Source organism: Corvus moneduloides, chromosome 2 (assembly GCF_009650955.1).
Source record: "Corvus moneduloides isolate bCorMon1 chromosome 2, bCorMon1.pri, whole genome shotgun sequence".
Classification (NCBI taxonomy): domain Eukaryota; kingdom Metazoa; phylum Chordata; class Aves; order Passeriformes; family Corvidae; genus Corvus; species Corvus moneduloides.
The window spans coordinates 106,678,053-106,705,009 of NC_045477.1; the positions used below are offsets into that span (position 1 = coordinate 106,678,053).

The 26,957-nt window shown below is 45.8% G+C and overlaps 1 protein-coding gene across 1 annotated transcript in view; it reads left to right on the forward strand.

Moving 5' to 3' along the window:
* The first annotated feature begins 8,283 nt into the window (after positions 1-8,283).
* The window catches only part of GRPR (gastrin releasing peptide receptor), a 33,760-nt gene continuing 15,086 nt past the window's right edge, over positions 8,284-26,957 (forward strand). Inside the window, exons 1-2 of the mRNA XM_032100713.1 lie at positions 8,284-15,026; positions 15,315-16,453. Coding sequence (XP_031956604.1) covers positions 16,035-16,453 — 419 coding nt within the window. The 5' untranslated portion in view covers positions 8,284-15,026; positions 15,315-16,034. The remainder of the gene's footprint in view (positions 15,027-15,314; positions 16,454-26,957) is intronic.

Sequence of the window (26,957 nt, forward strand, 5' to 3'; positions counted from 1 at the left end):
GGAAACACACCAAAGCTTGGCAATTGTCTTGTAGGAAATGGGTTAGATTTCAGCTGTGTCTCAGTTCATTCTCACTGTCTGCTTCACTCTTCAGTGAAAGAAAAGTGAGTTGCTTCATATTTCAGAGGGCTTTGCACCAACAGCCATGAATTTACTGGATGATTACATGGATAAGAATTTGCTTATCTGTCTGAGGCCAGTGTTCCTGTAAATTGTTAGTAAATAACAGCAACCCCATAATTAAGCATTTCTTTTCCTTTGATAAGAATTGCATTTGTAAGAGAACGTACTTCATTTTCAGGACGTAATCCATTAAAAACCAGATGTTTGTATCTTTACATTTGCCTGAGGCTGTGATGCCTAAATCTAAGAGGAAGACAAAAACCAAAACCAAAACCAAAACCAATGTAAAGGAATATATAACATATCCTGCATCTATCCCCATGCTGCACAGGTGGGGCCCATAGCATTAATCTAAAAATCTGAAATCCTTTCTGCTACTTCTAATAAATTATGAACTTGGGGAAGATGAGGAGAGGAGTAGTTTTTTGAATCCTGGTATCTGTTACAGAAAAGGTGGTCTTACTTCATCCCTGACAGGAATCTGCAGGGAGTTTCCCAGCTTGCCAATTCCTCTTGATTAGGGCCGTTTGGATCAGCTCCAGTGAAAATGTTAATTATTCTATTGAACCAAATACAGGAAGGATAAGATGGATTGGTTGGTTGGAGTAATGACTGCTGCGTTTGTGGAAGGTGCAGAGCCAAAGGCATTAACAAAGAGTGCAAGGCTCAAGAGTGGGAAGGAGATGAGAAGCCAGGGTGAGAAACGTAAGGAGGGCCAGCTGTGGCAGGGGCTCTGTGTGTGCTTTGTGCCCTCATTCTGGCAGTGAAGTGGGAGTCCTGCCCCACTAGAATATGCTTACCTTCCCCATCTTCCCACTTGTTCACGCCTTCAGTGTGCAGTGGATGAACAGCACAAAATACAGAAGCATCTGAGCTGGCAGTGTGCCCTGGTGGCCAAGGCAGCCAATGGAACCCTGGTGTGCATAAGGAAGAGCACTGCCAGCAGCTCAGGGAAGTGATCCTGTCCCACTATGCAGCCCTGGTGGAGCCACATCTCGAGTGCTGTGTCCAGTTCTGGGCTCCTCAGGACAAGAGAGACATGGAGATCCTGGAGTGGGTTCAGTAGAGGTCAACAAAGATGATTAAGGGATTGGAGCATTGTTACAATGCAGATGCTGTAACGCACGTATCAAACAACGAGGCCCATGGAAAAGAAATATATATGGACCGATTCTTGATAGATGTTTCAGAGATGTTTATTTCTCCAGCCGCATGGCCGGGATCTGCCAAGGAACTCTTACAATCATGGGACCCGAGGGTCCTTGCCCGTGCAGCGGAACACAAAACAACCAATGGGGAACGAGGCTGAGCAGGGGCAGGGAAACCCCGTGTCTCCCCCCCAGGGCCCCTCTCCCAGGACCCCACGGCAGGGGGGAAGGGACCCCGACATTTCACCCGTTTATTTTTAACAAAAAGAGATTTAAAACTTAACATTGAAGACAACAAGGACAGTTTCAAAACAAAACAAGCCACCCTCCTGAGTCTTTATATGTCCAAACAGATTCTCTGGAACATCTTAAGGCTGACAGAAGGGAGACAGGACTCTCCGGGCATGCTTTGTGGGAAAACTGAGGGAGGAGAGGGTTTAATTTCTTCCCTCCCCCTTTTCATCCCCCCCTCGGCATCGGAGAGGAGTTGTAGGGAAAGGGAATTGTATAGGGAAGCCATGGGGTGAAAAATGGATTAGGAATAAACTCGGGATGGGGTAAATTTAGGAAAAGTTCATATTGGGTATAGGGTAAAAGGGGAAAGTGGGATTAGGAAAGGGAGACTGTAGGAGGGGGCTTATAATGGAGATATTGTCTAACATGACTACAATTTTTAGCATATATACTGCCTTTCACAAAAACACCATCAGGCCCAGTGACCTCTGATGCTTGTAAGCCTTTTCTACCTTGCACAATTTTGAATTCCACCACCTCTCCATCTCCCAAGCTTGGGATGCATTTTTCAGGGTTATTCTTTTTAATAGCGGTTCTATGAACGAATATGTCTTGCTGGTTGTCACATTTTGTTATAAAACCATAATTTTGTTTAACATTATACCATTTTACAATTCCTAAAACCTTAGCTATGGTGATTTTTTCCTTTTCCCAAGTGGCTGCTGTTTTCTGTCTCACTGTGTTTTTGCTTTCTCTTTCGCTTTTGCTTGCTCCCATGTTGGAATTGTTGGGGCTGCTAGTGCCTGCATGCTCTTCCCGGGGTCGCATTCGGGGTCACATTTGGGGCTGCGTGGGCCGGGCCGGGCTGTGCCGCTCAGCTCCCTGTGCGCTGTCTCCTCTGCTCTCAGCTGCGCTGCCGCTGCCTGGGGCTGCACCCACGTCTCAGCAGGGCCCCGAGCGATGACTCCCCCACGCCCTGCTCCAGCGCGTGTCTTGGCTGGGCTCGGCTCCGCTCCACCATCACCGCCGCCAGCTGCCACCTACGTGCCGCCCCTCCTGGTCGGGCGTTCACGGGGCTCGCTCCACCACGCGCTGCATGGGGCCAGGCAGGCACCGCCGGGTCGCCCCACTCCCGCCACGCCTCGCTCTGCTGCCGACACTGCAGCTCATGCCGCTCCGCCCGCGCACAGGAACTGCCTCGCTGCTGCTCAGACAGCACTCGGTCCACGTGGCCTGGGTCTCACAGACTCTGAGGCAGGCTTCCCTTCGCCAAGACACAGCTGACATTGCTCAACAGTCTCGGTAATTAAATAATAGTCACAAAAATATTCTTCCATCAGCATATATTTTGACTCAGAAATTAACTGTGTCCAAACGGTCTTCCAAAAGTCTTTGGTAAGAATCAGATCCCAAGAAACACAGAAAAAATTCTTAAACAACCATGCCAGGAAGTGTTTCAGTTCTTTTCGAGCTTGAATTAAGCTAAAATTTACAAACCGTTGTTCAAGAATCTTTTGAAGTTTAAGATAAATGTCCATATGCGGCTCTGAGAGCCAAGAGTCTTTCCACGGTTCCTCCATAGTTTAGATATGGAATAACAAAACAAAAACAAGAAGAGAAATCCAGAGTTTCTAGGGTTTACTCACAAATCAGTCGCTTAGGGATCGGGGATCGTTCTGCCCGCATTATCCACCATTTTGTTACAGTGCAGATGCTGTAACACGCGTATCAATCAACGAGGCCCGTGGAAAAGAAATATATATGGACTGATTCTTGATAAATGTTTCAATGTTTCAGAGATGTTTATTTCTCCAGCCGCATGGCCGGGATCTGCCAAGGAACTGCCGCAATCACGGGACCTGGGGGTCCTTGGCCGCGCAGGGGAACACAAAACAACCAATGGGGAATGAGGCTGACCAGGGGCAGGGAAACCCCGTGTCTCCCCCCCCAGAGCCCCTCTCCCAGGACCCTACGGCAGGGGGGAGGGCCCCAACAGAGCATCTCTCTTAGGAGGAAAGGCTGGGGAAACTGGGCCTGCTCAGCGTCAAGGAGAGATGACTAAAAGGGGACCTCATCAATGTTTATCAGTATCTGAAGGGAGGGTGTCAGAGGATGGAGCCAGGCTCTTCTCAGTGGTGCTGAGCAATAGGACAAGACAACAAAAAGTAAGAATCTTTGAACTCCACTAACAAGTTGATAGGTGATTTCTCAGAGTGGAAAACTTTTGCTCATAGCTTTTTATTGTGGCTTAGTTTATCCTCATGGAAGACTGAATGAGCACCCTTAATAACCATTCTGAGTGAAAGAACAGACAAAAAGAGCACTTTGAATTGCCTTTACACACACAGACCTTACTGTCGAAAAAGGTATTTTCATTTATCAGTTCTCTCACAGAGTTTTCATAATAACATTTTCTAGCTTTTCTGGTTCTTTGATCTCAAATTAGAGCTATTCAGATGGGAAATGTAGGGTGCCTTCCCATGTATGAATGTCTTGATACTTTTTGGTCTTCAGCTTAGGTAAAGTTTTTATGTCAGAAAAAATGGCTGTGGTTAGACATTGGCCAAGAGTGTTCCCAGTGCAGCCTATTGGCGTTAATGGAAAACCTCCCATTTGACTACCAAGGTTTGGAAAAGAACCACAAAATCTGTACTGAGTTTTCAGATGTGGCTGAAAGTTTTACAGCTGTGCTGGGTTGAGTCTGCCTCAAAATTGTTTTAGACACTGTTGGGGACATGGTTTCATTTTACCTTCATTATATTTAACATGCCTGAAATGGTCCATTTGCATTGTACATTACAGAGAGGAGCCTCAACTGTTACTGCTGTTAAATGTCTTATCAGTACTACTGGGTTTTTTTCATCTAAGGGGTAGAATGGTTTTCAGATTTGGATGGCAAAGCATTTAATTATTTCTACTCTTTCTTCCCAAGCATTTTAAATATTAATATGATATCTGTGTTCTGGCACACCTGAAAGAGCAGAGTGGATTAGGCAGAAAAGTTTAATCTCACAGAAGGTGGGTGAAGGATAGTCTTGTTTTCAGTCACTGCTCAAGCTCCCGGAAAGGATTTTCAGTGTGACAGCATAATTGGTGTGTTACAGATAATTGTTGATAATTCAGAGTCCTCTGATGACTTTCTTCTGTGTGTCCAATACCCCGCCAGCATAGCTGTTTTTCTGAGGCTAGCTAATCTCCTTTACTTTTACTGACAACATCTTTGCAAAATAAATGCCTCCTGAAAATCTTTTCTTTCCTGTCAGATTTGTAAGGTGGAAGTTGAGGACCTCCATGTTCTTCATGTAGTCCACAATGTGTTTATATTGCCTAAGGTTTAAAGTCCTTTGTTAAATAGAAGTGAATAATTTAATTTCAGCAGCAAAGTTACTGACAGCTGGAACAGTTCATTTGCCTTTTCTAGTGCTGCATATCTCATCCAAATGAACAATACAAGTGCACTAGAATAATGGGTAGATTGTGAGGTGGATAAAAAGCACGCCAAAGTTATAAAAAAAGGTACGTGTCCAATGTACATGGGTCCCAAGAAAAGGGATCAAAGCAAAGTGTCACAACTACAGCTCCAGCTGAATGGCTGCAGAGTCATTCCTTGGTAGAGAATCCTCAAAGCATTTGTCAGATGCTTTGTCTTTTCCATATTCACATTTTCACTGAACTTCCAGGATGATACATTCACTTTGTACTTGAATTCTCTTCTCTTCTAACAATGCAGTCTGACAGATAATAGGATTAGTTCCATGAAATGCAGAAAAAGCAATAGTTGTATTGTATCAGAAGCCCCTTATTTGGGATTTCTATGAATAAGATGTTTGCTGAAGCACAATGATATGCTGAGAAAATTATTCAAAAAGTCATTTGTTTTTCACACACTTGTCTGTCTGCCCAGAAAACCAATAATTTGTTTATTCAGTTAAATAAGATGGGACACTGACTTGCCAAGACACAGGAATGAGTGCTTAGAGCTGTCAATACATTCATGAATATATAGTGTTTTACACTGACTTTGATTTGATTTTAGCTGAGGGCTTATGCATCTTCCTGAAAGATTTTTTCCCCATGGTATTCATGGTGAGAGCCATCAGGGCTGTAACTCCAGGGATCTTCCAGCTCTCTTATTTCATGTGGATAACATCCATAGTAGGAAGAACAGCTGTATTTTATTGGAATGACATAACTGAATTGAGGTCCTACTAAATCATATCCATTGGCACATTCTCTACAAACCTTCGGCAGTCTGATTTCTGAGTGAAGTTTAGGAACATGTTTACAAATGTATTCTCCATAGATGGAGTGGGAATTGCACACTGTGCCTTACTTCTTTACAAAGGATCAAGAGCTTTCTTCTCCTGGTTCAGGGCTGACTTTTCCAGTGCACTCACAGTTCTGCATCTCAATTTTGTCTCTCTCTGCAGTTGCCATAAATTCAGAATTGAATTTGCTGAATGCTGTTATGTGTCTTTTTTTTGTGTGTAAATCAAGACAACAAATCACAGAGTTCAGGGAAGTTATGCCATTAGAAAAGCAGTGTGATATCAGAGTTGGCTGTCTGTCTCATTGCAAGCAAAGCTATACTCCAAATCAGACTAAGCTTTACCAATTTCACACTTTCAGGTTCCCTTCTGAAGCAGTATTTTTCTGGGGATAAAAACCCAGTTATTTCAGCATTGCAATTCTATTTCAAATCCTTTTATCCCTCTGTCTTCATTGTAGCTAATCTAATTGCTTGTTGCAAATGATTCATTTCCCCCTTTTTTTTCCTTCATTAGTTTATCCTTTGTTAGATGCTCAGAGAATACCACAATACCATTCTGAACACCCGTCTACCTGTATATTTTCAGAAGTTGTTTATATGAAGCACTCTCCTATTTTGTAACCTTTATTAAACCCTAAGTTTATGAAAGCTTTCATGGAGTCCAAGCACACATGTATTGTCTGACTACCCTTATTTACAGCCTCGCTGACTCCTAACTTAAATAGTATTAGGTTTGAGAGCTATGACTTCCGTCTATGAATGTTGTGTTGATCTTCCCCTACTCTTTGTATTTCTTCACATAGCTACTGATTTTATTTTTTAATATGCTGTCTTCTTCAGACATCAGAAGCCTGGTGTCGGCCCTACAGCACCCTAGCTCCCTCTCCACACTTTATGGACATCAGTGTAACATCTGCACCACCCTTCCTTCTGCTACCATTTGTCAGAGCAAAGCCACTACTTGGCCAAAAAGCTAGCATTGCCAAATTCATAGGAGGTGTTCTGAGTAAGGGAACTACACTGGCAGATGGCTTTGCTTTCCAGAAAACCCAATTCTTCCCTTGCTTCTCAGACATGCTAACCTGTGCTCTCATATCAAAAATACAGCTGGAGTTAAGCAATAAGGATCAAGTCAGATGCTCTGTTGATATGCAAAGCCACTAAAACGAATCCTGTGAATGGGTGTTGGGGACAGCCCACGAAACTAAAATCAGAGCTAAATTAAACTGAGACAAGAGCAGAAGCTCTGCTCAACTTCTGCCCTTTTCTCTCCCTGCTGTAGGAAGATTCTCCGAATCTGTCGCCTGCTGGCTTCTCGCTCCTGCTGAGGCCGGAGTGCAGCAGAGCGGGGCTCTCGGCCGGCTCTCGGTGGCGGCGGTGTCAGTGCCTGCGGTCGGTGCTGTCGGTGTCGGTGCCTGCGGTCCGTGCTGTCGGTGTCGGTGCCCGGTGGGGCGGCAGCGGCCCCTCACGGCTCCCCACGGCCCCTCACGGCTCCCCACGGCCCCTCACGGCCCCCCACGGCCCCTCACGGCTCCCCACGGCCCCCCACGGCTCCCCCACGGCTCCCCACGGCCCCTCACGGCCCCTCACGGCCCCTCACGGCCCCCCCACGGCTCCCCCACGGCTCCCCACGGCTCCCCACGGCTCCCCACGGCCCCTCACGGCTCCCCACGGCCCCTCACGGCCCCCCCACGGCTCCCCACGGCCCCTCACGGCTCCCCCACGGCCCCCCCACGGCCCCTCACGGCCCCCCACGGCCCCCCACGGCCCCTCACGGCTCCCCCACGGCCCCTCACGGCCCCCCACGGCTCCCCACGGCCCCTCACGGCTCCCCCACCGCCCCTCACGGCTCCCCACGGCCCCTCACGGCCCCTCACGGCTCCCCACGGCCCCTCACGGCTCCCCCACGGCCCCCCCACGGCCCCTCACGGCCCCTCACGGCTCCCCCACGGCCCCTCACGGCCCCTCACGGCCCCCCCACGGCCCCTCACGGCTCCCCACGGCCCCTCACGGCCCCCCCACGGCCCCTCACGGCTCCCCACGGCTCCCCACGGCCCCCCACGGCTCCCCCACGGCCCCTCACGGCCCCTCACGGCCCCTCACGGCTCCCCCACGGCCCCTCACGGCCCCTCACGGCTCCCCCACGGCTCCCCACGGCCCCTCACAGCTCCCCCACGGCTCCCCACGGCTCCCCACGGCCCCTCACGGCCCCCCACGGCCCCTCACGGCTCTCCACGGCCCCCCACGGCTCCCCCACGGCCCCTCACGGCCCCTCACGGCCCCTCACGGCTCCCCCACGGCCCCTCACGGCCCCGCCCGGCAGCGCCGCCGGCTCAGCGCCGCCCTCTGGCGGCCGTGCCCCGCAGTGTCGGTGCGGGGGGAGGGGGGGCAGTGTCGGCCCGGGACAGAGGGGGGCCTCGGGAGGCTCAGCCCCGGGGAGGGGGCGGCGGGGGCGCATCCGACCTACCCCAACAAAGCGCAGAAGGCTTTGTCAGAGCAAAACTGCCCTCAGAGCTTCTGTAAGGGTCCAGGGAGCTCTCCTTCCCCGCGAGAAGTCTCTGGAGCACACTGCGGGAATGCGCCCCTCGGAGAGATTCGCGCATGGCTTAACCCCGAGCATCACCGGGGGCTCGGGGCCTCTTGCTTGTCACAACTACAGCCTCTTCCCCTTGTAACTTAGAAGGCAAATCACTGCCCTTAAATATTTGAGATTTGCTCTCTTTCTCATGTGAGGGAGTATAATAGAAAACAAATCAGATACCAGCTGCAGACAAAAACAATTTGTTTAGAATGATTGTTACTGCATGACTCTACATTACATGATTTTCTTCTTCAAACATCCCTCAAGTACAATACAAAGATGGTAAATGGTAATATTACCTTGCTGTGTTTCTCCAGCACATTTCTTTGTGAGTTATGCCAGCTAGCTTTGGAACCATTTGTTTAGAAAAAAGCTTAAACAACCTTGTTGATGAAGGCCTTCAACATATTTTTCTTCTCTAAAATACATATTTGACACTGAATTGTTTCATTTGTTCCAATCTCCCAGAGTACAATTCTTATTATTAATAATAACAATATTTCCGTTTTTGTGTTTTTCTGTAGGTGGGGAATTGTACCTTCCCATGACAATGAAGATGGAAAAAAAAAAGTACATCTTACCTTATAAAAGGAAAAGAACATCATGCATTAAGCAATAATTTATTGCACCAGCTACTTGTCAGTGACAACATTGAGAGAAAAAATATTCCAACCCCAGGAGCCCAAGGATGCTGGGATAATGCAGGGAAGGAAGGGAGTGAAACTGGGTGTGAATGCATCAGCACTGCTCAGCCCAAGGAAGGGCTGGCATGTCCTAAATGATACTTCTGCAGGCCAGGGGTCAGGAAGGAAGATTTAGTCTTGTTAAAATGGCACCTATATTTCCTGTGAAGTGACACAGCTGAGATGCTGATGGACACAGGGCTGATGCTCATAATTCTAGGTCTCAGCATAGATCTTCTGGCCCTTAGTATCCTGCCTGACCTCGCTAGAGTTAATATTTGAATAAACTCTCTGGCTGACTCTGCCCAAGTTTCACCCACCAAGTGAAGTCTGAGGTACCTCCTAAAGGTCCCAGTGGAGCTCAGTGCTGTCTGGCAGTAGGTCCTGAAAGGAAAGGTGTTAGTAGGAAGGATTTGTTACCTTGAGGTGGTGTTACAGGCCTGGGGCTGCCTGTTTTGCAGTGTGTATGCCACTCCATGCTCTGCTCTCCTCAGCGGTCTTGCCAGGGAACTGCTTCCACATCCCTGCTAAGGGCCAGCAACTGCAGGGAAGAGCTGGCTCTGCTGATGGCCAAGAGCAGGAGAGCTTTCAGGAAGTGTTTGACCAAAGTGCCATGCTATAAAGTGCCCAATTCAAAGTGCCCTTCAGGAAGAATTAGGAAACTCAGGACAAACATGACTTACGTGCACTTTTCTTGCCCTTCTGATGCTGCTGTCCCCAACCTTCTTGCACCCAGATCCATTTTTTTCCCCTTTTATCTTGGAAAACAGATGCATGGAAGAAGAGCACCTTCTTTTACAGCTCCAGCCCAGACTTTTAATCTGGATTCATCCCTTCCACTGCACTGAAGTTTCATGCACAAAAGTCTATAATTCTTTAAGACTCCTCTAGCCCAAACTGTGCTACTAGCTTCACCTTACTTGGCCATGTATTACTTAGGATGATGTGTTTGATTTTACATTTAACCCAAAACCTTGGCTTCCCCTGCTTTTCTCATCTGCCTTCTCTTTTTCTGCATGCTTTTTTCCTTCTGCAGCATCTTTGATGGTTTCTTTTTGTCTCCCCTCAGATGTTTGTGGGATGATCTTTCCTTTGTACCCTTCCTTGCCCCTCTGAGCTGTCCTTATCCACAAACTTATGTCTCCTTTCCATGCAGATGACTTTCAAATCTCAATGACTTTGCCTCCATCTATCAGGATGGGAATCTCAATCTGCAATATTTCCTGGGGAATTATTTGTTGCCATCATGAGCTCAGCATGGTTAAACGAGACATTAATATTTTCTCTGCACCGAGGTGGCAGCACTTTTCCTGACTGCTTTTCACTCGGTCCTGCTTTCTACTTGTTGCTCTCTCTGCATCCCCAGGTCTTTCTGTCTTGCAGGGTGTAGGTATGGGGAGGTGTGTGTCCGTATAAAGTATGTGAAATAAAACTTTTCCTACCTCTTTTTTAGCTAAGATTTTTTGCCCATATCTTGCCTGCTACAGCATTCTTTGCTCTCAAAAAATGCATTGTTGCTTCTTGGAGGGCTGCCAAGATCCTTTTCCTTGCATTGGGCTCACATCAACACTCTCTGTGCATCTTTCCCAAATGTGCCCTCCTTGCAAGAGGCTCACACAGGCAGCTCTCTGCATTCTCAAGTCCCTTTTCCTCCCTCATTTACCAGGTACAGCCTGGTTCCTTGCTCCTGCTGGCCCACCCTGAAACCTTTACTCTTTCACTTACTGCATTTTCAGATGCTGTTATGGCTGTGTTACTCTTTCAGCCTGGCGGAATATTCCTGTAAATATGTATCTGCATGTGTCTCCTTCAAACACTTCCTTCTCCATGAGCACACATCCAGTGTGTTAGGCATTTCAGACATCCTTTCCAGCCATGTCAGTTTTTGATGACTGTGTGTCATGATGAAGTGCCGGGAATAAGTAAGGGATTTGTGAAGCTAAATAACACACTGAAGGAGTTGTCTAATTTAGGATGAGCAAGCTATTTTCAAAGGCACAGCGAGAGCACTTCACATTGTGTGGCCTGCATCTTCATTTGCACTGTAGGCTGTGCATTAGCAAGGCTGCAGGATGGAGGAAACTTGACAACGCTTCATTTCCATTCTTCCATATGCAAGAAACCAGCACATCGTATCTACTCAGGGGACTTTTATGCTGTGAATTATATTCAGTTCCTTCCCCAGCCCCTCTGACCTCCAGTCATGCAGGTACGAGTACAGATCTTTGCTCAAGAAAAAGTTTATGTAATTTACTCTCTAAAGCCCTGATGTAAATCTGAACCCTGGAATGAACTGGGTTAGAAAATCACCCTTTTGTGAACAGTTTCTGTTAACTTGGTGACTGAAACAGAATGGTGAACACAGAGCATGATATGGGCACGTAGGGATGACAGCAATAAAAATGAAGAATTTGCTTGAAGACATTATAGGCAGGATGCACGACACTGCTTTGTTCCCTCTGGGAGATGAAGAGTTTGCGAAAGGAGAATATTTGGTAAATCAGCGGATGTTGTGCTTCACAAGCTCAGCAGTGAGTAATCCCTGGTTCACTGGTTCCTAGCCCCAGTAATCCCGTTATCAGGAAACAGCAGAACCCTGAGCACAGGGACTCCTCTCCTGACTCTTGACTGTGGATGCAAGTTTATCCATCTCCTCTGAGATGGGAAGAGGCTGCTAAAAAGGGAAGTCACACAAGCAACCATGACACCCCTAGCAAAGAGCCATGCTCCAAGGAGGTGATTCCCATTGCCCCCACATCCCCTGGGTGCTGGACATGCCTGATGTGGGGGATGCTGCATGGGCTTCCCACGCTGGTGCAGCATGTTGCTCCAGCTCTCTGAGGTGATGGCTGGGCCAGCCTCAGGGTCTGCTGGTGGCCACACCAGCATTCTCTGTCTTCCATCACCAGGTCATCTCCCATGGAACCTCACAGGGCCTCAGAATCCCCTACTGCATTAGATTTTCCAAAGTGGTGCATTTAGATATGTAGAACACATGATCAGTGTCTTTCAAAAGACCTTGGCACACTGGCTGTTTGGGCTTTTTGAAAATCTGCCTGGAGTTGTGACTGCAGCAGCTGCAGCTCTCCAAGAGCCTTTGAAAAGCGGGTCCTCGTGTACTTTTCTCAGTGCAAACTGCATTTGTTTGAAACTCTGGCTCCACTTCTGGGTGGTGAGCTCATAAGCAACGTAGGAGCCTAAATTTCATTACCTTTCATATAGGTTTAAGTGCTTTTGAAAAGTTTGCCCATCATACTTTTACAAATCTACTTCATTGTGCACAGTCAAGGAGTAAGAAGGTTGTCTTTTTGCAGCTGTCATTTGGAGGTTGGACAAAGGTTGAGAGATGAAAAAAAGGCATCTATTGAAAGCATGTGGGGAATCTCTCACTGTCCAACCAAAAACCATTATAATGCAGGACCAGGCTCATGAGCCCTGCATTATTCCATTCACAACTCTGCCAACAGCTTGTTAAGTAACTTTGTGCCAGTCACTTCTGCTTCTTGGAGTTTTTTTTTTTGGTTGGTTGGTTGGGGTTTTTTTTTTTTTGTTTGTTTGTTTGTTTTAATGCATGCAGGTTACTCCAGTGGTGAAACAGGGGTATTGATGCTTACCTTCCTCTGGAGAAAGGCTTGGGATCTTGAAATGAACACAGAGGTGGCATGCTCATACAAATGCCCAGACATTTTGCCTGCTCAGGGAAGGTAAATGCTAGAGTGAAATTATTAAAAAGGTATACTATTTATTATAAACAAAATCTCTCAAATGAAATTTATGACAAGACAAAAACATGTCTAGGAAACATCCTCAGCATTTTTAAGTTACTTCTGGGGGACATCTGCAGGCCAGGCAATGGTGAATAAAGCCTGTATCCTTCATCTTCCCTGAAACAGTCTATTTACATTTGACATAAATAATGAATATTTTTAATAATCTAAACTGTTTCAAGCATTATAGAATCTGGTTTTGTTTGGTTTAGGGTTTGGGTTTTTTTTCTTTTTTTTTTTTTTGTCTTTTCAATTTCTCATTCTCTGTGGTCAAAAGAGTTTGTCCTAAACCTGAAACCTGGATTTGTCAAAAGCAAAAATGAGAAACCTGTAACTTTAGACTTGAAGTGCTTCCTGGAATGCACTATCAACCTTGCAAAGATAAAGGTGAAGTGCACCCTCCTAGAGGTCATGAGAGCCCCTTCCTTCACTGATGGAGACATCTGGGATATGGTGATGTGCCCCATCTCAAAAGCGTGATCAACATCACTGTCTGCTGGAGGATCAGCAGGATTTCCAGCATTGCTTCTCGTTTCTTGCTTTGCTCACCCCACATAGTTTGCCATGTAAAGGGAAGAGAGATTTCAGTGTAGAAGAGTCTAAATGGTGAAGAGTGATGACTTAGTGGCTCTGTTAGAGGATTTTTGTCAAACTGACCACTTTGTTTTCCATCTGGAAAAATAAAATTAAAAAATTTAAATTTGGTGGGTTTACAAATCCCAATGTCAACAAGCCATTTGAATGGGAAGGGAGACAACAAGTCCCCACCTCCTACTCAGGGCAGGTCACTACTAACTACTGATGAGGCTGCTGGGCACAGGGGTCCATCAGGTTTACACCAAATGGCTGCTCACACTTCCAGAAGTGTCCTCTCTACTTTATCCCAATGCTCAGAAGGCAAGGTGTGGGAGGAGGGAGGGGAGAGGTGTGCATCCCTTTGTCAGGCAGTCCCTATCACCAGGCTCCCAGATATGCTGGGGGAAGTCCTGGGAAAGGTGTCCCACCATGGTGTGTGGCAAGGCTGCTTCAGTAGCTCCACAGTTCCTCTCTGTGCCTTTGGTATGTCCTGCTGTGCCAAACAAGGCATTGCCTCCAAATGGCATCCATCCAACCTGGCAGCCTTGCCCAGAGCTGGCCCTGACCAGCAGAAGTGCCCGTGTGCCCCGATCAGACTGTGCACAATTGCTCTGCGTCCTCTGCTTTTAACGGTGGTAACCTCCAGCCTATTCTTAAAAGCAGGCTTCTGTCTGAAAGGAGTACCAGGAAATTTGGCTTCTCCTCTGCACGTTCAAGCTCTCAGCACAGCACTTTCATGGGTGTTTGGCTTGAAAAACTTATGTAAGGAGCCCTACTTAAAGTTAAGGGTACACATAAGTCCTTTGTTGACTTAGAGTGGACAGCAGAAAAACAGCTGAAAACACTGACCCATGTCACAAGAATGAGGCAGAAAAACAACAACTATTGAAGACTCCTGCTTCAAATCCCACCCTGGGACACCACTTTCAAACCCCTGGAGATTTTCCAGATTGTGTCCTGAAATGCTTCTTTTATGCAGAAACCAGTGATCAAACTTTAATGCCTGCTTTGAATCACCTCCCCTCTCACTACCAAGTAACTCTAGCAGTTGGTGAAACATTCTTTTGCCTGCAAAAATGAGCAGTGGCAAGAGAAAATATAAATTACAGCTTCATTTAATTCTGCAGGCTGGCTTCCAAATTAACTATGTATCTCTGCAGTCCAGAAAGGCCTTGTATATATTCATGAATAGCCTGTTATAAAGCAGTAAGGCATCAGTAATAATTATATCTTAATTCAGTTCTAAGAAGGAGTTTTTCCAGACTGTTATAAGCCAAGCAAGTTTCTTTCTGTTGCATCTCAACATGCATTATCTGTGGATGCCAATATGATGGGTACCTCATAAATAGAAATTATCGCATAGAGTGGTGAACTTTGTCCCTCAGTATTGTTACGTCCAAATTAAAAAATTAACAAAAAAAGGTGCAGAATTCAGGCTTCCCTGGATAACTTCAGGCTCACACTGCTAGTGTTCATTTGCCTACCTTAACGACGATGTTGGGTTTTATCTTAATTGGCTTTATTAATTTCACTTGTCTAGGGAGGAGAGGGGAAGATGAATTTGGCTTCATATCATCATTCTCTTTCACTGGAACAATTGAATACCGGAGTGCAAGGAAAATAAGTGTGCTTTTAGTGAAGAAGGTGGGATGGCTTTTCTGAACACATTGTTTGCAGTATGAAATTAACTGGGTTGGGCTTTGTTTGGTTGGTTGGTCTGTTTGGGGTAGAGTTGTTTGGTTTTGGTGGGTTTGGGGGTTTTTTGGTTTGTTGGGGGGGGCTTGGGGTTTTTTGGGGGGGAGATTTGGTTTTGGGTTTTTTTGGGGGGTGAGATTTTGGGGTTGATTGTTTTTCGGGGGAGGGGGTGGGTGGCGAGCCGGTGACGCACGTCAGGAGCCCTAAGTGAGCAGATGTGTATTTTTTCACCTAAAGAGTTAAGGGCGGTGCTGGCCGCCCGCCCTCCCCGCGCGGCGCTGCCCCGAGCATCCAGCAGGCGGCCGGCGCTTCCCGGCGCTTCCCGGCGCTCCCGCCGCTCCCGCCGCCCCCGCCGCGCTGCCGGCAGCCCGCGCACACCGTGGGAAGCAGCGCAAGGACTGACGTCCAGAACATCCTGCCTATAGGATCCGAGCCGCCAGCCGAACCCCGCTTTCCCCTCTCACTTTAAATCCGGCTGGCGAGGGCAGGCACCGAAAGCGGGAGAGATTGGCAATGCAGCGTGGCAGCAACTCCCGAAAGTTCTTGTTTCTGTAACTCCCTGCTTTCGGGCTCGGAGCTGCCGGGCAGACCTGAGGCCGGGAGTTTAACAAGCCCCGTTTGTGAAAATGCCTGCCACTTGCTGGTCTTTGAATTTGATAATTGGCCTTCCAGAGCTGAGGAATACTTAACAGCAAGACAAGTCAAGGAGGAAAAGGCAAGTTTCACAATTCAACCACGCAAAAACATGTTCTCCTTTCACCTTATGGAAACAGGACTGTGGAGAAAGCTGCAGGTGCTTTTCAATTTGGTTATTGACAAGATGTGTCACAAAGTAATATGACTTTTAAACTTTTCTGACTGTTTAAAGCCAGCAAGGAGCCACAAAATTAAAGCAAGAAATTAATTTGAGGACTTTCAAAGAAGAAAGCTGTTTTCTAAGAAGAGCAAAGTAGGACGATGGCATCTGGAGAGTGCCTTCTGCTAGACCTAGAAACAGATAACTTCATTTTCTACAACATCTCTGTCAACCAGAGTGCAAACTTCTCCCTCCATGGGGAAGATTGGTTTTACCCAGCGTTCCTCTATGCCATCCCCACGATCTACGGGATCATCATTCTGATAGGTCTTATCGGCAATATCACTTTGATTAAGATCTTCTGTACTGTGAAATCCATGCGAAATGTCCCTAATTTGTTCATTTCCAGTTTGGCTCTGGGAGACCTGCTGCTTTTAGTGACTTGTGTGCCTGTGGATGCCAGCAGGTATCTTGCTGATGAGTGGCTGTTTGGCAGAACTGGATGCAAACTTATCCCCTTCATACAGCTCACCTCTGTAGGGGTGTCAGTCTTTACTCTCACTGCTCTCTCAGCTGACAGGTAAGCTTGGCTGCTATTGCCTTGAAAAGAAGCCTGCATAATTATGACTCCATAAAATGCACAATTACAAATTCGTATTTTCAGGTAAAATGTTTATTTTTAATGTAATGAGGGAAGAAGAACCACCTCAGGTAATTTCTGGTAATTATTAGCATACAACTTGAGGAGGTTGGAGACTGAACACAGGATACTTTTTCTAAACTAAATGTTTGTGCAATTTAGCTAATAGTCTACATTAGTTCAAATAGAGACAAGAGCAGATCAAGCTAAAGACCAGAGAGAGAAAATACCATTAATGAAGCTCTGCTAAAAGATAGCATGTTCATATTTGCCCAAAAGATAATTGATCCATACTTCATGAAGTGTGAAGGCACTGGAGCAGCAATTTAAAGTGCAGTGAGAATCAATTCTTTCCAGTGGCTTTCTTCCTTAAAGTTAATGATATGTGAGGCAATATTTCGTAAAATATTTTTCAGATATTCAAATGAGTTTGCCTGAAGCCAGGAATCGCAGTTTGCCATAGCCTGTGTATTTCCCATGATTAAAATGTTTGCCCCTTAGCCAGTCAAAACTGATCTGTGCTGTTGGTTCAGAAACTTCCTCTTCCAATAATGTTTAGTAAAAAATAATGTGTATTAAATATGCTGGTTTATTTTCTGGATGCTTCCAAAAGAAATTAAAGAATACATTGTCACCATGATGAAGTGACACAGAACCAGTGAGTGAAAAATTATTTCAGTTTTGTTTTGATCAAAAAAGACATGGGGGATTGCATCCTTGCTCACAAATAAGTGAAACTAGGATTGCTGTGGGTAGTCCCTTGCATGCCACTGTTTCTTGCTAACCTGCTTTAAAACACCAGACTACTTTTGTTCATATTTCAATTTAGTTCACACACATATTTCAATATAGTATTTGCAGTCTCGACAAAAGCAGATGACTCCTTAGTGTTTCAGAGACAGAATAGTCAATATGTTTGTCCACTCCTCCATGTCAGGATATATATAAAAATAGCACTGTCTGTCCCAGTAGCAGATGACAAACACACCTATGTGCAGATAAAAGTCTTAAAGCAATATGTTTTAAAGTGCTGTGAAAATAGGAAAACTACACTAGTGAAGGACCACATGCACTTTTACTCATGAGTTTGATGTGGTGTCTGGATCCCCCCGACCACTCTGAAGAAAATGTTGGGAAAACAGTAAGTATCTCTCCAGGAAAATACATCTTTCCAAAGCTGTAATGTAAGTTGTTTTAAGGGGTGTAAGGAACAGAAAAATGCATTGTAAAGAAGATTATGTTAGAGAGATCTATTGCTATCTGATCACATGCTACACAAAGTAAACATTGCAAATGCTTTTACTGAGCAGCATATGAACAGCACTTTTTGCCCGAAGTGATAGAACAGAACAGAAAACAGCAGCTAAGACAGTTTATCTAAGACCTAAAGCTTGGGGTTTGGTGACTTCAAGCTCTGAACTTCAGCTGTATATGGAACCTGTTAACCATCATGCTGCACGGGTGATCAAATGTTCCAATTTCCAAGTGGTCATTTTACCCTCTTCTAATGCATCTGTGGTCCACTGCAGAATGAGATAATAATGAAACTTGTAACTTTGTTAGGTCTATGAATCTAATATGCTGTGCATTGAAACACAAGTGTCCCTTATCTGTTATGTTTGCTGAAGTTTCTATTTTGATAAATTAACAGCAGTGCTGGGTTAATTTTGTTACAAAATAATACAGTCTATATTTTGTCAGCTCACAGCCTGTTAGTCTATTTACTTAAAACTGTCACCCTGAACTACAGACCCCAGTATTAATCATGTCAGAATCATTAGGGAAATAACCTTAAAATGTAAAGGGAAAGCTTTCAAAATGTGAGTTGAATGTGAATCAACATGGTAATGCCTGTTGGGGGCTGTGGAGGATGTGGAAGCCCAACACCCTGCTGCAGGTGAGTTGCTCAGCCTGGAACGTCGTGTGGTTTCATAGACACCCATTTCTGATGACAGACATGGCGCTGCCTGAAGGGAAACACCTGCAGAAGAAAGGGGCATGGTGGTGAGATGGTTAATGTTCGGTGATGTGAACTCCACCTGAGATGCTCACATGAGGCATGTGAATGTCCCTGTTCTCATTAATCAAAGCCATAGACATGTGAGAGAAAAGCCTCCTAAACCTACTCTGAGTAGCATCACATGGCATGGTCTCCAAGGAAAGGGAGACTTGTCAATTTACTACAGACCTTTTGTCTATAATTCATCATCTGCAAAAAATTATCATACAACCCTCTTGGTTTCAGCATCCTTCCATTGACAAAAGCAAGCGGGAACAACTTCTGGCATTACTGACTGTATCATGGTGATGGCTAGAGAGACATCACAGGGAACAGAAGTCTGGTGTGTGAAGAAAAGCATTGGAGTGTGATACAAGAGGGTCATTTCCAGAGACATGACCAATAGAACACAAGGTGTAAAGCAGTGGGTAGGTGTGATGGGCAGATAGAGTATGTGAGAGCGTGAGTCACTTATGCTGCATTACAGCAATGGTACAAATCATCCTGGCTGCGTTGGATCACCTTCTGAAAATGAGGAGCCCAGTTTTAATAGGTTTTTGCACTGACATCATTGGTGCAAGAGTATATGCCTTCCTGAGGTATACTTTTAGTCTTTCCATTTCCACTTTCCCCTGTGTTAGGAATCTCTCATCTGCCAGAGATGGCAACCACTTGGCTGAGTGCCAGCCTCCTGCATAGAGCACCTAAAGCTGCTCAGTGGTTTGACCCGCCAGGAACGAGGGATTGTTCTGAAGACTGGCTGTTCACTTGAAGACTTCTCAAGGAGAAACAGAGGGGCAAACTGCTGACCTCAGCTTTTCCTGCAGTGGGAGCCTCCCAGCCTGCAAGTGCTCTGTGTGGACACATATGGACACAGCTGAGCATGCCTGCACAGGTTTGAGCAGGAAGGGACAGCCAGAGGGTCCCTGGGTGCTTAGGATGGCTCTGTGTACAGTCATGAGATTCCATTCAGATTTTGTCATTATTTCAGACAATATGTAAGAAAGGGCAAAAAAGAGTTTACAATATTAGAAAAGTATTTCCTGTGGAACCACTCCACTGGCTGCATGGTGCTTTCATCTGTCTGGCTGCATTTGCAGCGGGAGCTTGACACCTGTTTTCCTGCAAGTACATCAAATTTTCAGAGCAGCTAAGAGAGGGTTAAGGCATGTGCTGTGCTTACAGCCACCTTCCATGAGTGATAAGGCACCAGTGCTGAGTATACAAGAGCAGCCCATGCGTGTGCGTGATGTTTGTGTGTTTTAGAAAGACTGTAAATGAGGTTGGCAGGGGGAAGGACATCTGTCTGCCCTGCTGCTCTGCACTGTCAAGGCAGTGGTTTCTTCAGCTACTGCTCAGCTTATCCCAGAAAAAAGGGAGTTTGGGTTCGGCCCTCCTCCTTCACCTCCTCCTCAGTGCAAGGGTAAGGGGTGCGTGAGAGCAGTGACACCTGGGCTTCTAGCCCAGGCAGAACAGCCAAGGCTGTCTCAGCAAGGGACAGGAAATCAAGGAAAATCTTTGCACAGCAAGACGAAAAGCACCTATTTAATTGCTGATGTCATGGGAGACGTCTTTATTTAATTGACTTTCTCCCGTGACTGACAGGGTTTATACATTTGCATTTGAATTAACCAGGCTGTCAAGCATTGATCATAGCTCCCTACTGTTAGGCCAGCATCGTAAAAGATCGAAATGCCCTGGTGCTCATGCAGCGAAACCTTCCTGAAGCAATGCTGTTTTTACAAGCACACAGCAGAGTAAGTGTAAAATGTAATTGGAGTTTATAAGTAGCATCTTTACTTTAAGCACCTTGGATTATGTGGATTTTAGTACTGGAAAACTGCAGCAGTGCCTGCCAGCCAGAGCTGCCTGCAATCCTCTGGAGGGAGGGAGTGACAGTGTAGTGAGATATGTGGAGTGATGTTACACAGGAGATTAGGTGGCTTACAGTGGTAAAACCAGCTGCAGACAGCAGGATTGCGGTTGTGTGGGAGACCTGAAATGAAGATGTTAGCTTTGGAAATGTGGACTTCAGTGCCTTGGGTGCCTGGATGGATGCAAGGATGCTGCAGGGTTCCCAGCTCTGCTGGGTCTCTTGGAATGCATCACGAACACAACTTTTGATGCTCCTCTGAACTCATATGACAGTTTGTTTATCTAAGACATAAAACTTTCAAACAACACTCCTAAAAATAGCAGCAGTGCAAGAAAAGAAATAAATCCAGAATTTCTAGAAATACACTTTAAAGCATGCAAAATTCTTTGTTTAGTGGACTCATCTCTTCTATGATTTAGATGTCTCCAGCCCCTACTATTAATATTACCTGCAATACTACAGTAGGTGTAATCTCTATTTGCCAGTTCATTTATTTTATTTTACAATCACTGGTTTATATCTCCACTAGAGAACTAAGGGAAGCATGCCATCCTAATGAAAAGCTATGAAAAGTCAACACAGATTTCCATTTAGTTGATTTACAGAGTGACACTTTTTGTTTTAAATACCATCAGTTGTAAAGTGCCAAGTCCATAGTGGTTATGAATTTATTCTGGGAATTCTAGTCACAGTATTCATGAAATACCTTCAGGACACTAAGGCACTATTTTGGAGCATTTTACTTGTGCTGTAATTTACTGTGCAGCCCCAGGAAGGTTTGAGTGGGTGGCAGAAAAAGCCACTCTGAACTACCAAGACAGCATCTAATCCAGTCAATGCAAGTTGACAAAATGATACCCTATGTGGAGAGTTTGGGTCCACTGATGTGATCTCAGACAGAACATCAATCCTTCCAAGCCAGGGAAGAAAACTGGAGGGACTTTGAGGCCCAGCCCAAAGCCTTCCCGTGCACTGAAGCACCGGGCAGCCCCATGTCCACCCTTGCCATTGGCACAGCGTGTGCTGCTGCCCTCCACATGCTGATTGATGCCGGGTGATACACACATAGCTCCTTCAGCTGACGTATAGGAGTCTTAGATCCTGGTTGCTGGCCACTGTGTCAATATAATCTCAACACTTTTTACACCCGTAGTTTTAGCTCTCATTTCCTCAGCCCCTGAATCCATCTGCACCAAGAGCAACTGATCAAACAGCACAAACTTTCTGGGTATCTTGATTAACCAGAGCAGATGGCCAAAACACAATAGATGAACTTCTATAACCAGGAAGATTAGAGCTCCCATTTATAGCAGTGGGACTGGTGCGGAAATCTGAGTTTAGAGTCAGTGCTAATGTGCTGGAGACAGTCAATATTTAAGCAATCAAAAGGAAGAAAAGTCAGATTACCTATTGTTTACATTTCAGTAAAACCTAAAACCCCTAATCAGTTGTCATGGTCTCATAGTACGAGGTGCTGTACACGCTGTTATTAAGGAGAGCAACTCTCTGTGGAGAATTTGCTAGCTGTGTGTCCCAGCAGTGGGCTGGGATTTCCCCATCACTGCAAGGAGATGAGCTTATGGTGGACCCATCAGTTCATGTCTTACTACATGATGTTCAAATGTGGACAATGGCCTGGCTGAGAAAAGTAGGAGGGAGCTGAGCTGAAAAAGGAGAAGCAGGCACAACCATGCTGTGAAACATCTAGTAACTGCTTTGCTCATAGACAGCCATTGCAATAACCTGTTTTCCTTTATTTTGGAAAGAGACTTCACCACTGTCCCTATGGAGTCCCCTCACCTTGTTTTTCAGCAGTTTGACGCCCAGGTGCCCACTTTACCCAATACAATCTAGGACATCAAGGGCCATGAGCTCGTGTCCATAGCAGGCTCTGCAATCCCCGCCGACCCCCAATGTCTGCTGCGTAGGATCTCAGGCAGAGCAAGGGTTTTCGATGTCCCTGTGCCATGGGGCAGAAAACGGGGACAGTCCATGGCCCCCTCACAGTGCTGAGGCACCTGAAGGCATCCCAGCAGCAAGCCAGTTGCTATGCTGTTGATAGAAGCAGAAAGCTGGAGATCCCTTGCAGAAACTCCCCTCCTGATGCCGGGCTAGTGATCAGTTTAACTGGACTGTAGAAGACTGCGGAGCATCAAAGGGAGAAGCGTGGTCAGGGCTCTGCCCATCCTGTCCTCACTTGCCCTCTGTCCACAGTCAGTTCCTGCAGCTCCTGGGATGGCAGGACAGAAAACAGTACCATGACACCTTGAGAGAAAAAAATGTTTCTTCACACCTTCAGGCAACCCTGAAGCATGAGACTGAGATGTGAATGCTCAAATGACCTGGGAGAACCAGAGACGTGGATGCAGGACTAGGAGATACTGTACTAGCCATCAATTCAGCAGTATTTCTTGCCCACATCTGTGCACAGAGGCTATTGAATATCTCACAGGATTTGGATTAGAACAAATGTTTCCAGTGACATGAGGCTGCTTTCTGAGTATTCAGACTAAAGGTGCATATATCACCCTGCCCTCTCTTGTGTGTCTGGCACTCTGTTACCCTCTCTTCTTTAGAACTTCTATCATATTTCAAATTGAAATTCATCTGGCCGCTAACCACTGCATAATAACCTAACTCAGAGCAAAACTGGAAGGCTGAGAGCATTGGGGTTGTTCAGTCTGGAGAAGAGAAGGTTATTGCAATCTTTCAATACTTAAAAGGGTTTATAAGAAAGAGAGAGAGGGACTTTTTAGCAAGGCCTGTAAAGGACAAGGGGCAATCATTTAAAGCTGAAAAACAGTGGGTTTAAGTTAGACATAAGGAAGAAACTTTTTACGATGAGGGTTGTGAGGCACTGGAGGGAGGTTGCCCAGAGAAGTGGTGGATACTCTGCCTCTCAAAGTGTTCAAGGCCAGGTTGGATGGGTCTTTGAGCAGCCTGACTTAGTTGAAGGTGTCCTTGCTTATTGTGAGGGGTTGGGCTTGTTGATCCTTTAAAGGTCCCCTCCTAACCAAGCTATTCTACGTCTCTGTGACTAGAGCAGTCAGGGATAGCAATAGATTGTTCAGCCCCTACATGCTGCTGAAGGTTCATATAGTAGTGATGATGTCTTACGACACCTATGTTTACTGAAGCCACAAAAAGGACTTAAGCATCATATAACTGGCTTAGCTTTATACTGAATTACACTAAAGCCACGACACGATGAGAATCCCACAGGATATCTCATTTTGTCACATGCAGAAGAGTCACTCTAATGTCTTCTCTTATCTTTTCTTTCCTTAACAGAGCACTAGCTTTTTGCATCTCCTGCTCACTTAGCTCCTGTATATAGTATTTTACACATAACTGAGTTAAAATGGTTTCTTTTAGACTATGGCCATTTATCCCAATGAGTCTACAACATTCTCAGTCTGGTTAGCCACTGTGTCACCTGCAAACTTTTCCAGCAAAGGTTTTATAGCCTGCTCAAGGCAGCTGATATGCACAATAAATAACACTGCAGCTAGAGCCTGTTCGCAGGACCCAGGCTACAAATGGTTCCACATACTGCTTTTTACCACCACGCTTGATGCCCTGCTAGGGAAGCATGGGGCTCAGGGTCCCCACCTGGGACTCCCCCTTCCCAGGCCAGGAGTCCTAGTTTTAACCCTTGTCCTGTGGGAGTGGGACAGGGATTGTGTGGATAGGAGAGGGAGAACCACATGTACCCTGGCTCACACGTGCATATCTACGTGCACTGTCACTTGTGCCAACATGCCCATGAAAGCTGCAGCTCCTCTGTACACCAGCATGGCCTACACCCTATTTACATCCCCTATCATGTTGTGACAAGATAAAAAACCTGAAATCTGCTGTGTGTTAAACAAGACAGACTAATATTAATTATCACCTGTTAGCAGGATTAACCTATCTCTTATTCTCTCTACAACTGGCCTTGGGCAGCCCAAATATTTGCAATTTTCTTGATCACACCATCCAGTTTTTCTGAACACCACAACTTTGAAGCCAGTTCTCCACTTCTGAGGAAATTCACCACTTTTTCAAGATCTGTAAAAAAATTAACACCAGTTGTTCCTCAGCTGGTTTCTTTAATACTCCTAGGTGCAAATTATTCAGGCCTGCTGGTGTGAAATTAGTTTATGTTAGCAGATGTTGGCTCACATCTTCTTTAATACAACTCACAAGTTTTCTGCTACATCTGTAGTACTGTACACATAGTATAGAACCACATATATCTCCTACATATTTGGTCCTGAAGACAAATATCCGGTTACTGCTTTTCACTTTGTCTCATCATTGTTCATATCGTCACCATTTATGTGTATGGCTGACTTACTGATTTTTTTTTATTCCTGATGTATTTAAAAATGCACATTTGTCAATTACAGAGTGACCTTTGATAATTTGTTGGCTCCCTCAGCTTCCCTTATCAGCCACCAACATTTTAAAACTCCAATACTTGCTGTCATTTACTTTTGCTTTTTTCCCATCTGTTGCATATTGATTTTTTTAATTACTTCTTTGAGGTTTTGGCATGACTCCTCATTTTCTGTTATCCAGGGCAGCTTTTTGCCTGCTTTTTTCATGGCAAGGTGGGAGACACCAGGGAGCAGGCTGGAAGTTAGCGACTAATGTATAGTTAGTGTTGCCCCTTTACATTTATGTTCTCAGTCATTTGATTTGAAAGTTGCTTCTAACTTTAGGAAATGTGCTTCTCTAAAGTTAACAGAATCATAGAAACACAGACTGGTTTGGGCTGGGAGACCTTAGTGGTCATCTACTTCCAGCCCCTCAGAAGTGGGCAGGGACACCTTCCAGTAGACCAGGTTGCCCAAAGCCTCATCCAACCTGGCCTTGGTTCTAAATATATATAGCTTTTTATTCTATTTCCACAAAATTAAGGTAAGCACACCACAGCTGCTATAGCTTATGGACGTGCTAATTTTTAGGTCAATGATGAGCTCGTCTTTCTCTGTCAAAACAAGGTACAGTATTGATTTATTGTACATCACAGGCAGGACTTTTTGTGTTGAGAAACTGCCATTTTTAGAAACTCTAATGAATTTCTATAACTGGCTCTGTGGGATATCCAGCAGTTATGCCACCTGCTCAGATAACTCAGTGATGCTGTCTTTATGCACCAAAGGTGGTGCTTTCAGGAGAAATATGGCAGATTCTCTAGTGAAATGAGGGGTTCATGTCTGAGGCCCCACCTTTAGTTGCCCTGGTCAGGGTTCAATCCTCAGGCATGCAGATCCCCCACTCCCAAGCTGCTGACATCCCTAGAGACTTGGACTGAGGCAGCAAATCCTTGGATGGAAAGCATCCCTGGGGCTTGCTCCTTCTCATGCCTAGTGGCCCCGGTGCCAGCACCAGTTCTCCCAGCTCCACTCCAGATGCTCACCACATTGAAATCCCAACAACAGCATGTGTTCTGGTATCACATGACACAGAGCAGGCACATCCCTCTGGCTCTACCCAGGCACTGAGCCCATAAAAATGTGTGCAGTGCTTAGCTGGTGCTGGAGAGCTGTGTGGAAGCTTGCTGGTTTTGAAGTTAAAGGATGTTTCTAAACCGTGTCCTGGGGGGCACCAGACATAGCATCGCCAGCTGGGCCAGGGAGGGGTTTGTCCTGCTCTGCTCTGCTCTGTTCTGCACTGGGGCGGCCTCACCTCAAGTCCTGGAGGCAGTTCTGGGCACCACAATGTAAGAAAGATATTAAACGATTAGAGAGTGTCCAGAGGAGGGCCATGAGGATGGTGAAGGGTCTTGAGAGGAAGCCATATGAGGAGTGGCTGAGGTCACTTGGTTTGTTCAGCCTGGAGGAAACTGAGGGGAGGCATCATTGCAGTCTACAACTTCCTCATGAGGGGAAGAGGAGGGGCAGGCACTGATCTCTTCTCTGTGGTGACCAGTGTCAGGACCAGAGGGAATGGCCTGAAGTGGTGTCAGGAGAGGTTTAGGTTGGATATTAGAAAAAGGTTTTTTACCCAGAGGGTGGTTGGGCACTGGAACAGGCTCGCCAGGGAAGTGGTCACAGCATCAAGCCTGACAGACCTCAAGAAGCATTTGGACAATGCTCTCAGGCACAAGGTGTGACTCTTGGGGTGTCTTGTGCAGGGCCAGGGGTTGGACTCAATGATCCTTATGAGTCCCTTCTAATTCAGCATATTCTGTGGTTCTGTAAATGAATGGGTCCCATCCCTGCTTCAGACAGCAGGTCTCACATCTGTTCACAAGGAACTGTGAAGCTGGCCCCACTGAAATCTTTAACCTGGCATCAGGCTGAAGATCACTTTCTGAGAATAAATACCCTGGGTGCAAAGGGGAATTTTCTGATAAGAAAAGCATCATCCATGCAGCTGTTGTTCTTTATTTCCTGCAGTAACCTTCTAATCCATTGTTTTTCATATGTATAGGTAATTTCTGAAATATTTGAGGCTGTGGATGGTTATGATTAGGAATAACACATTCACTATGAAATGACTAGTGTTTAAGCTCTCCTTCCCCAATATGTAGTGCAGTTCAGTGCTCTCTAAAACACCCTGTCTCAATTCTGAAT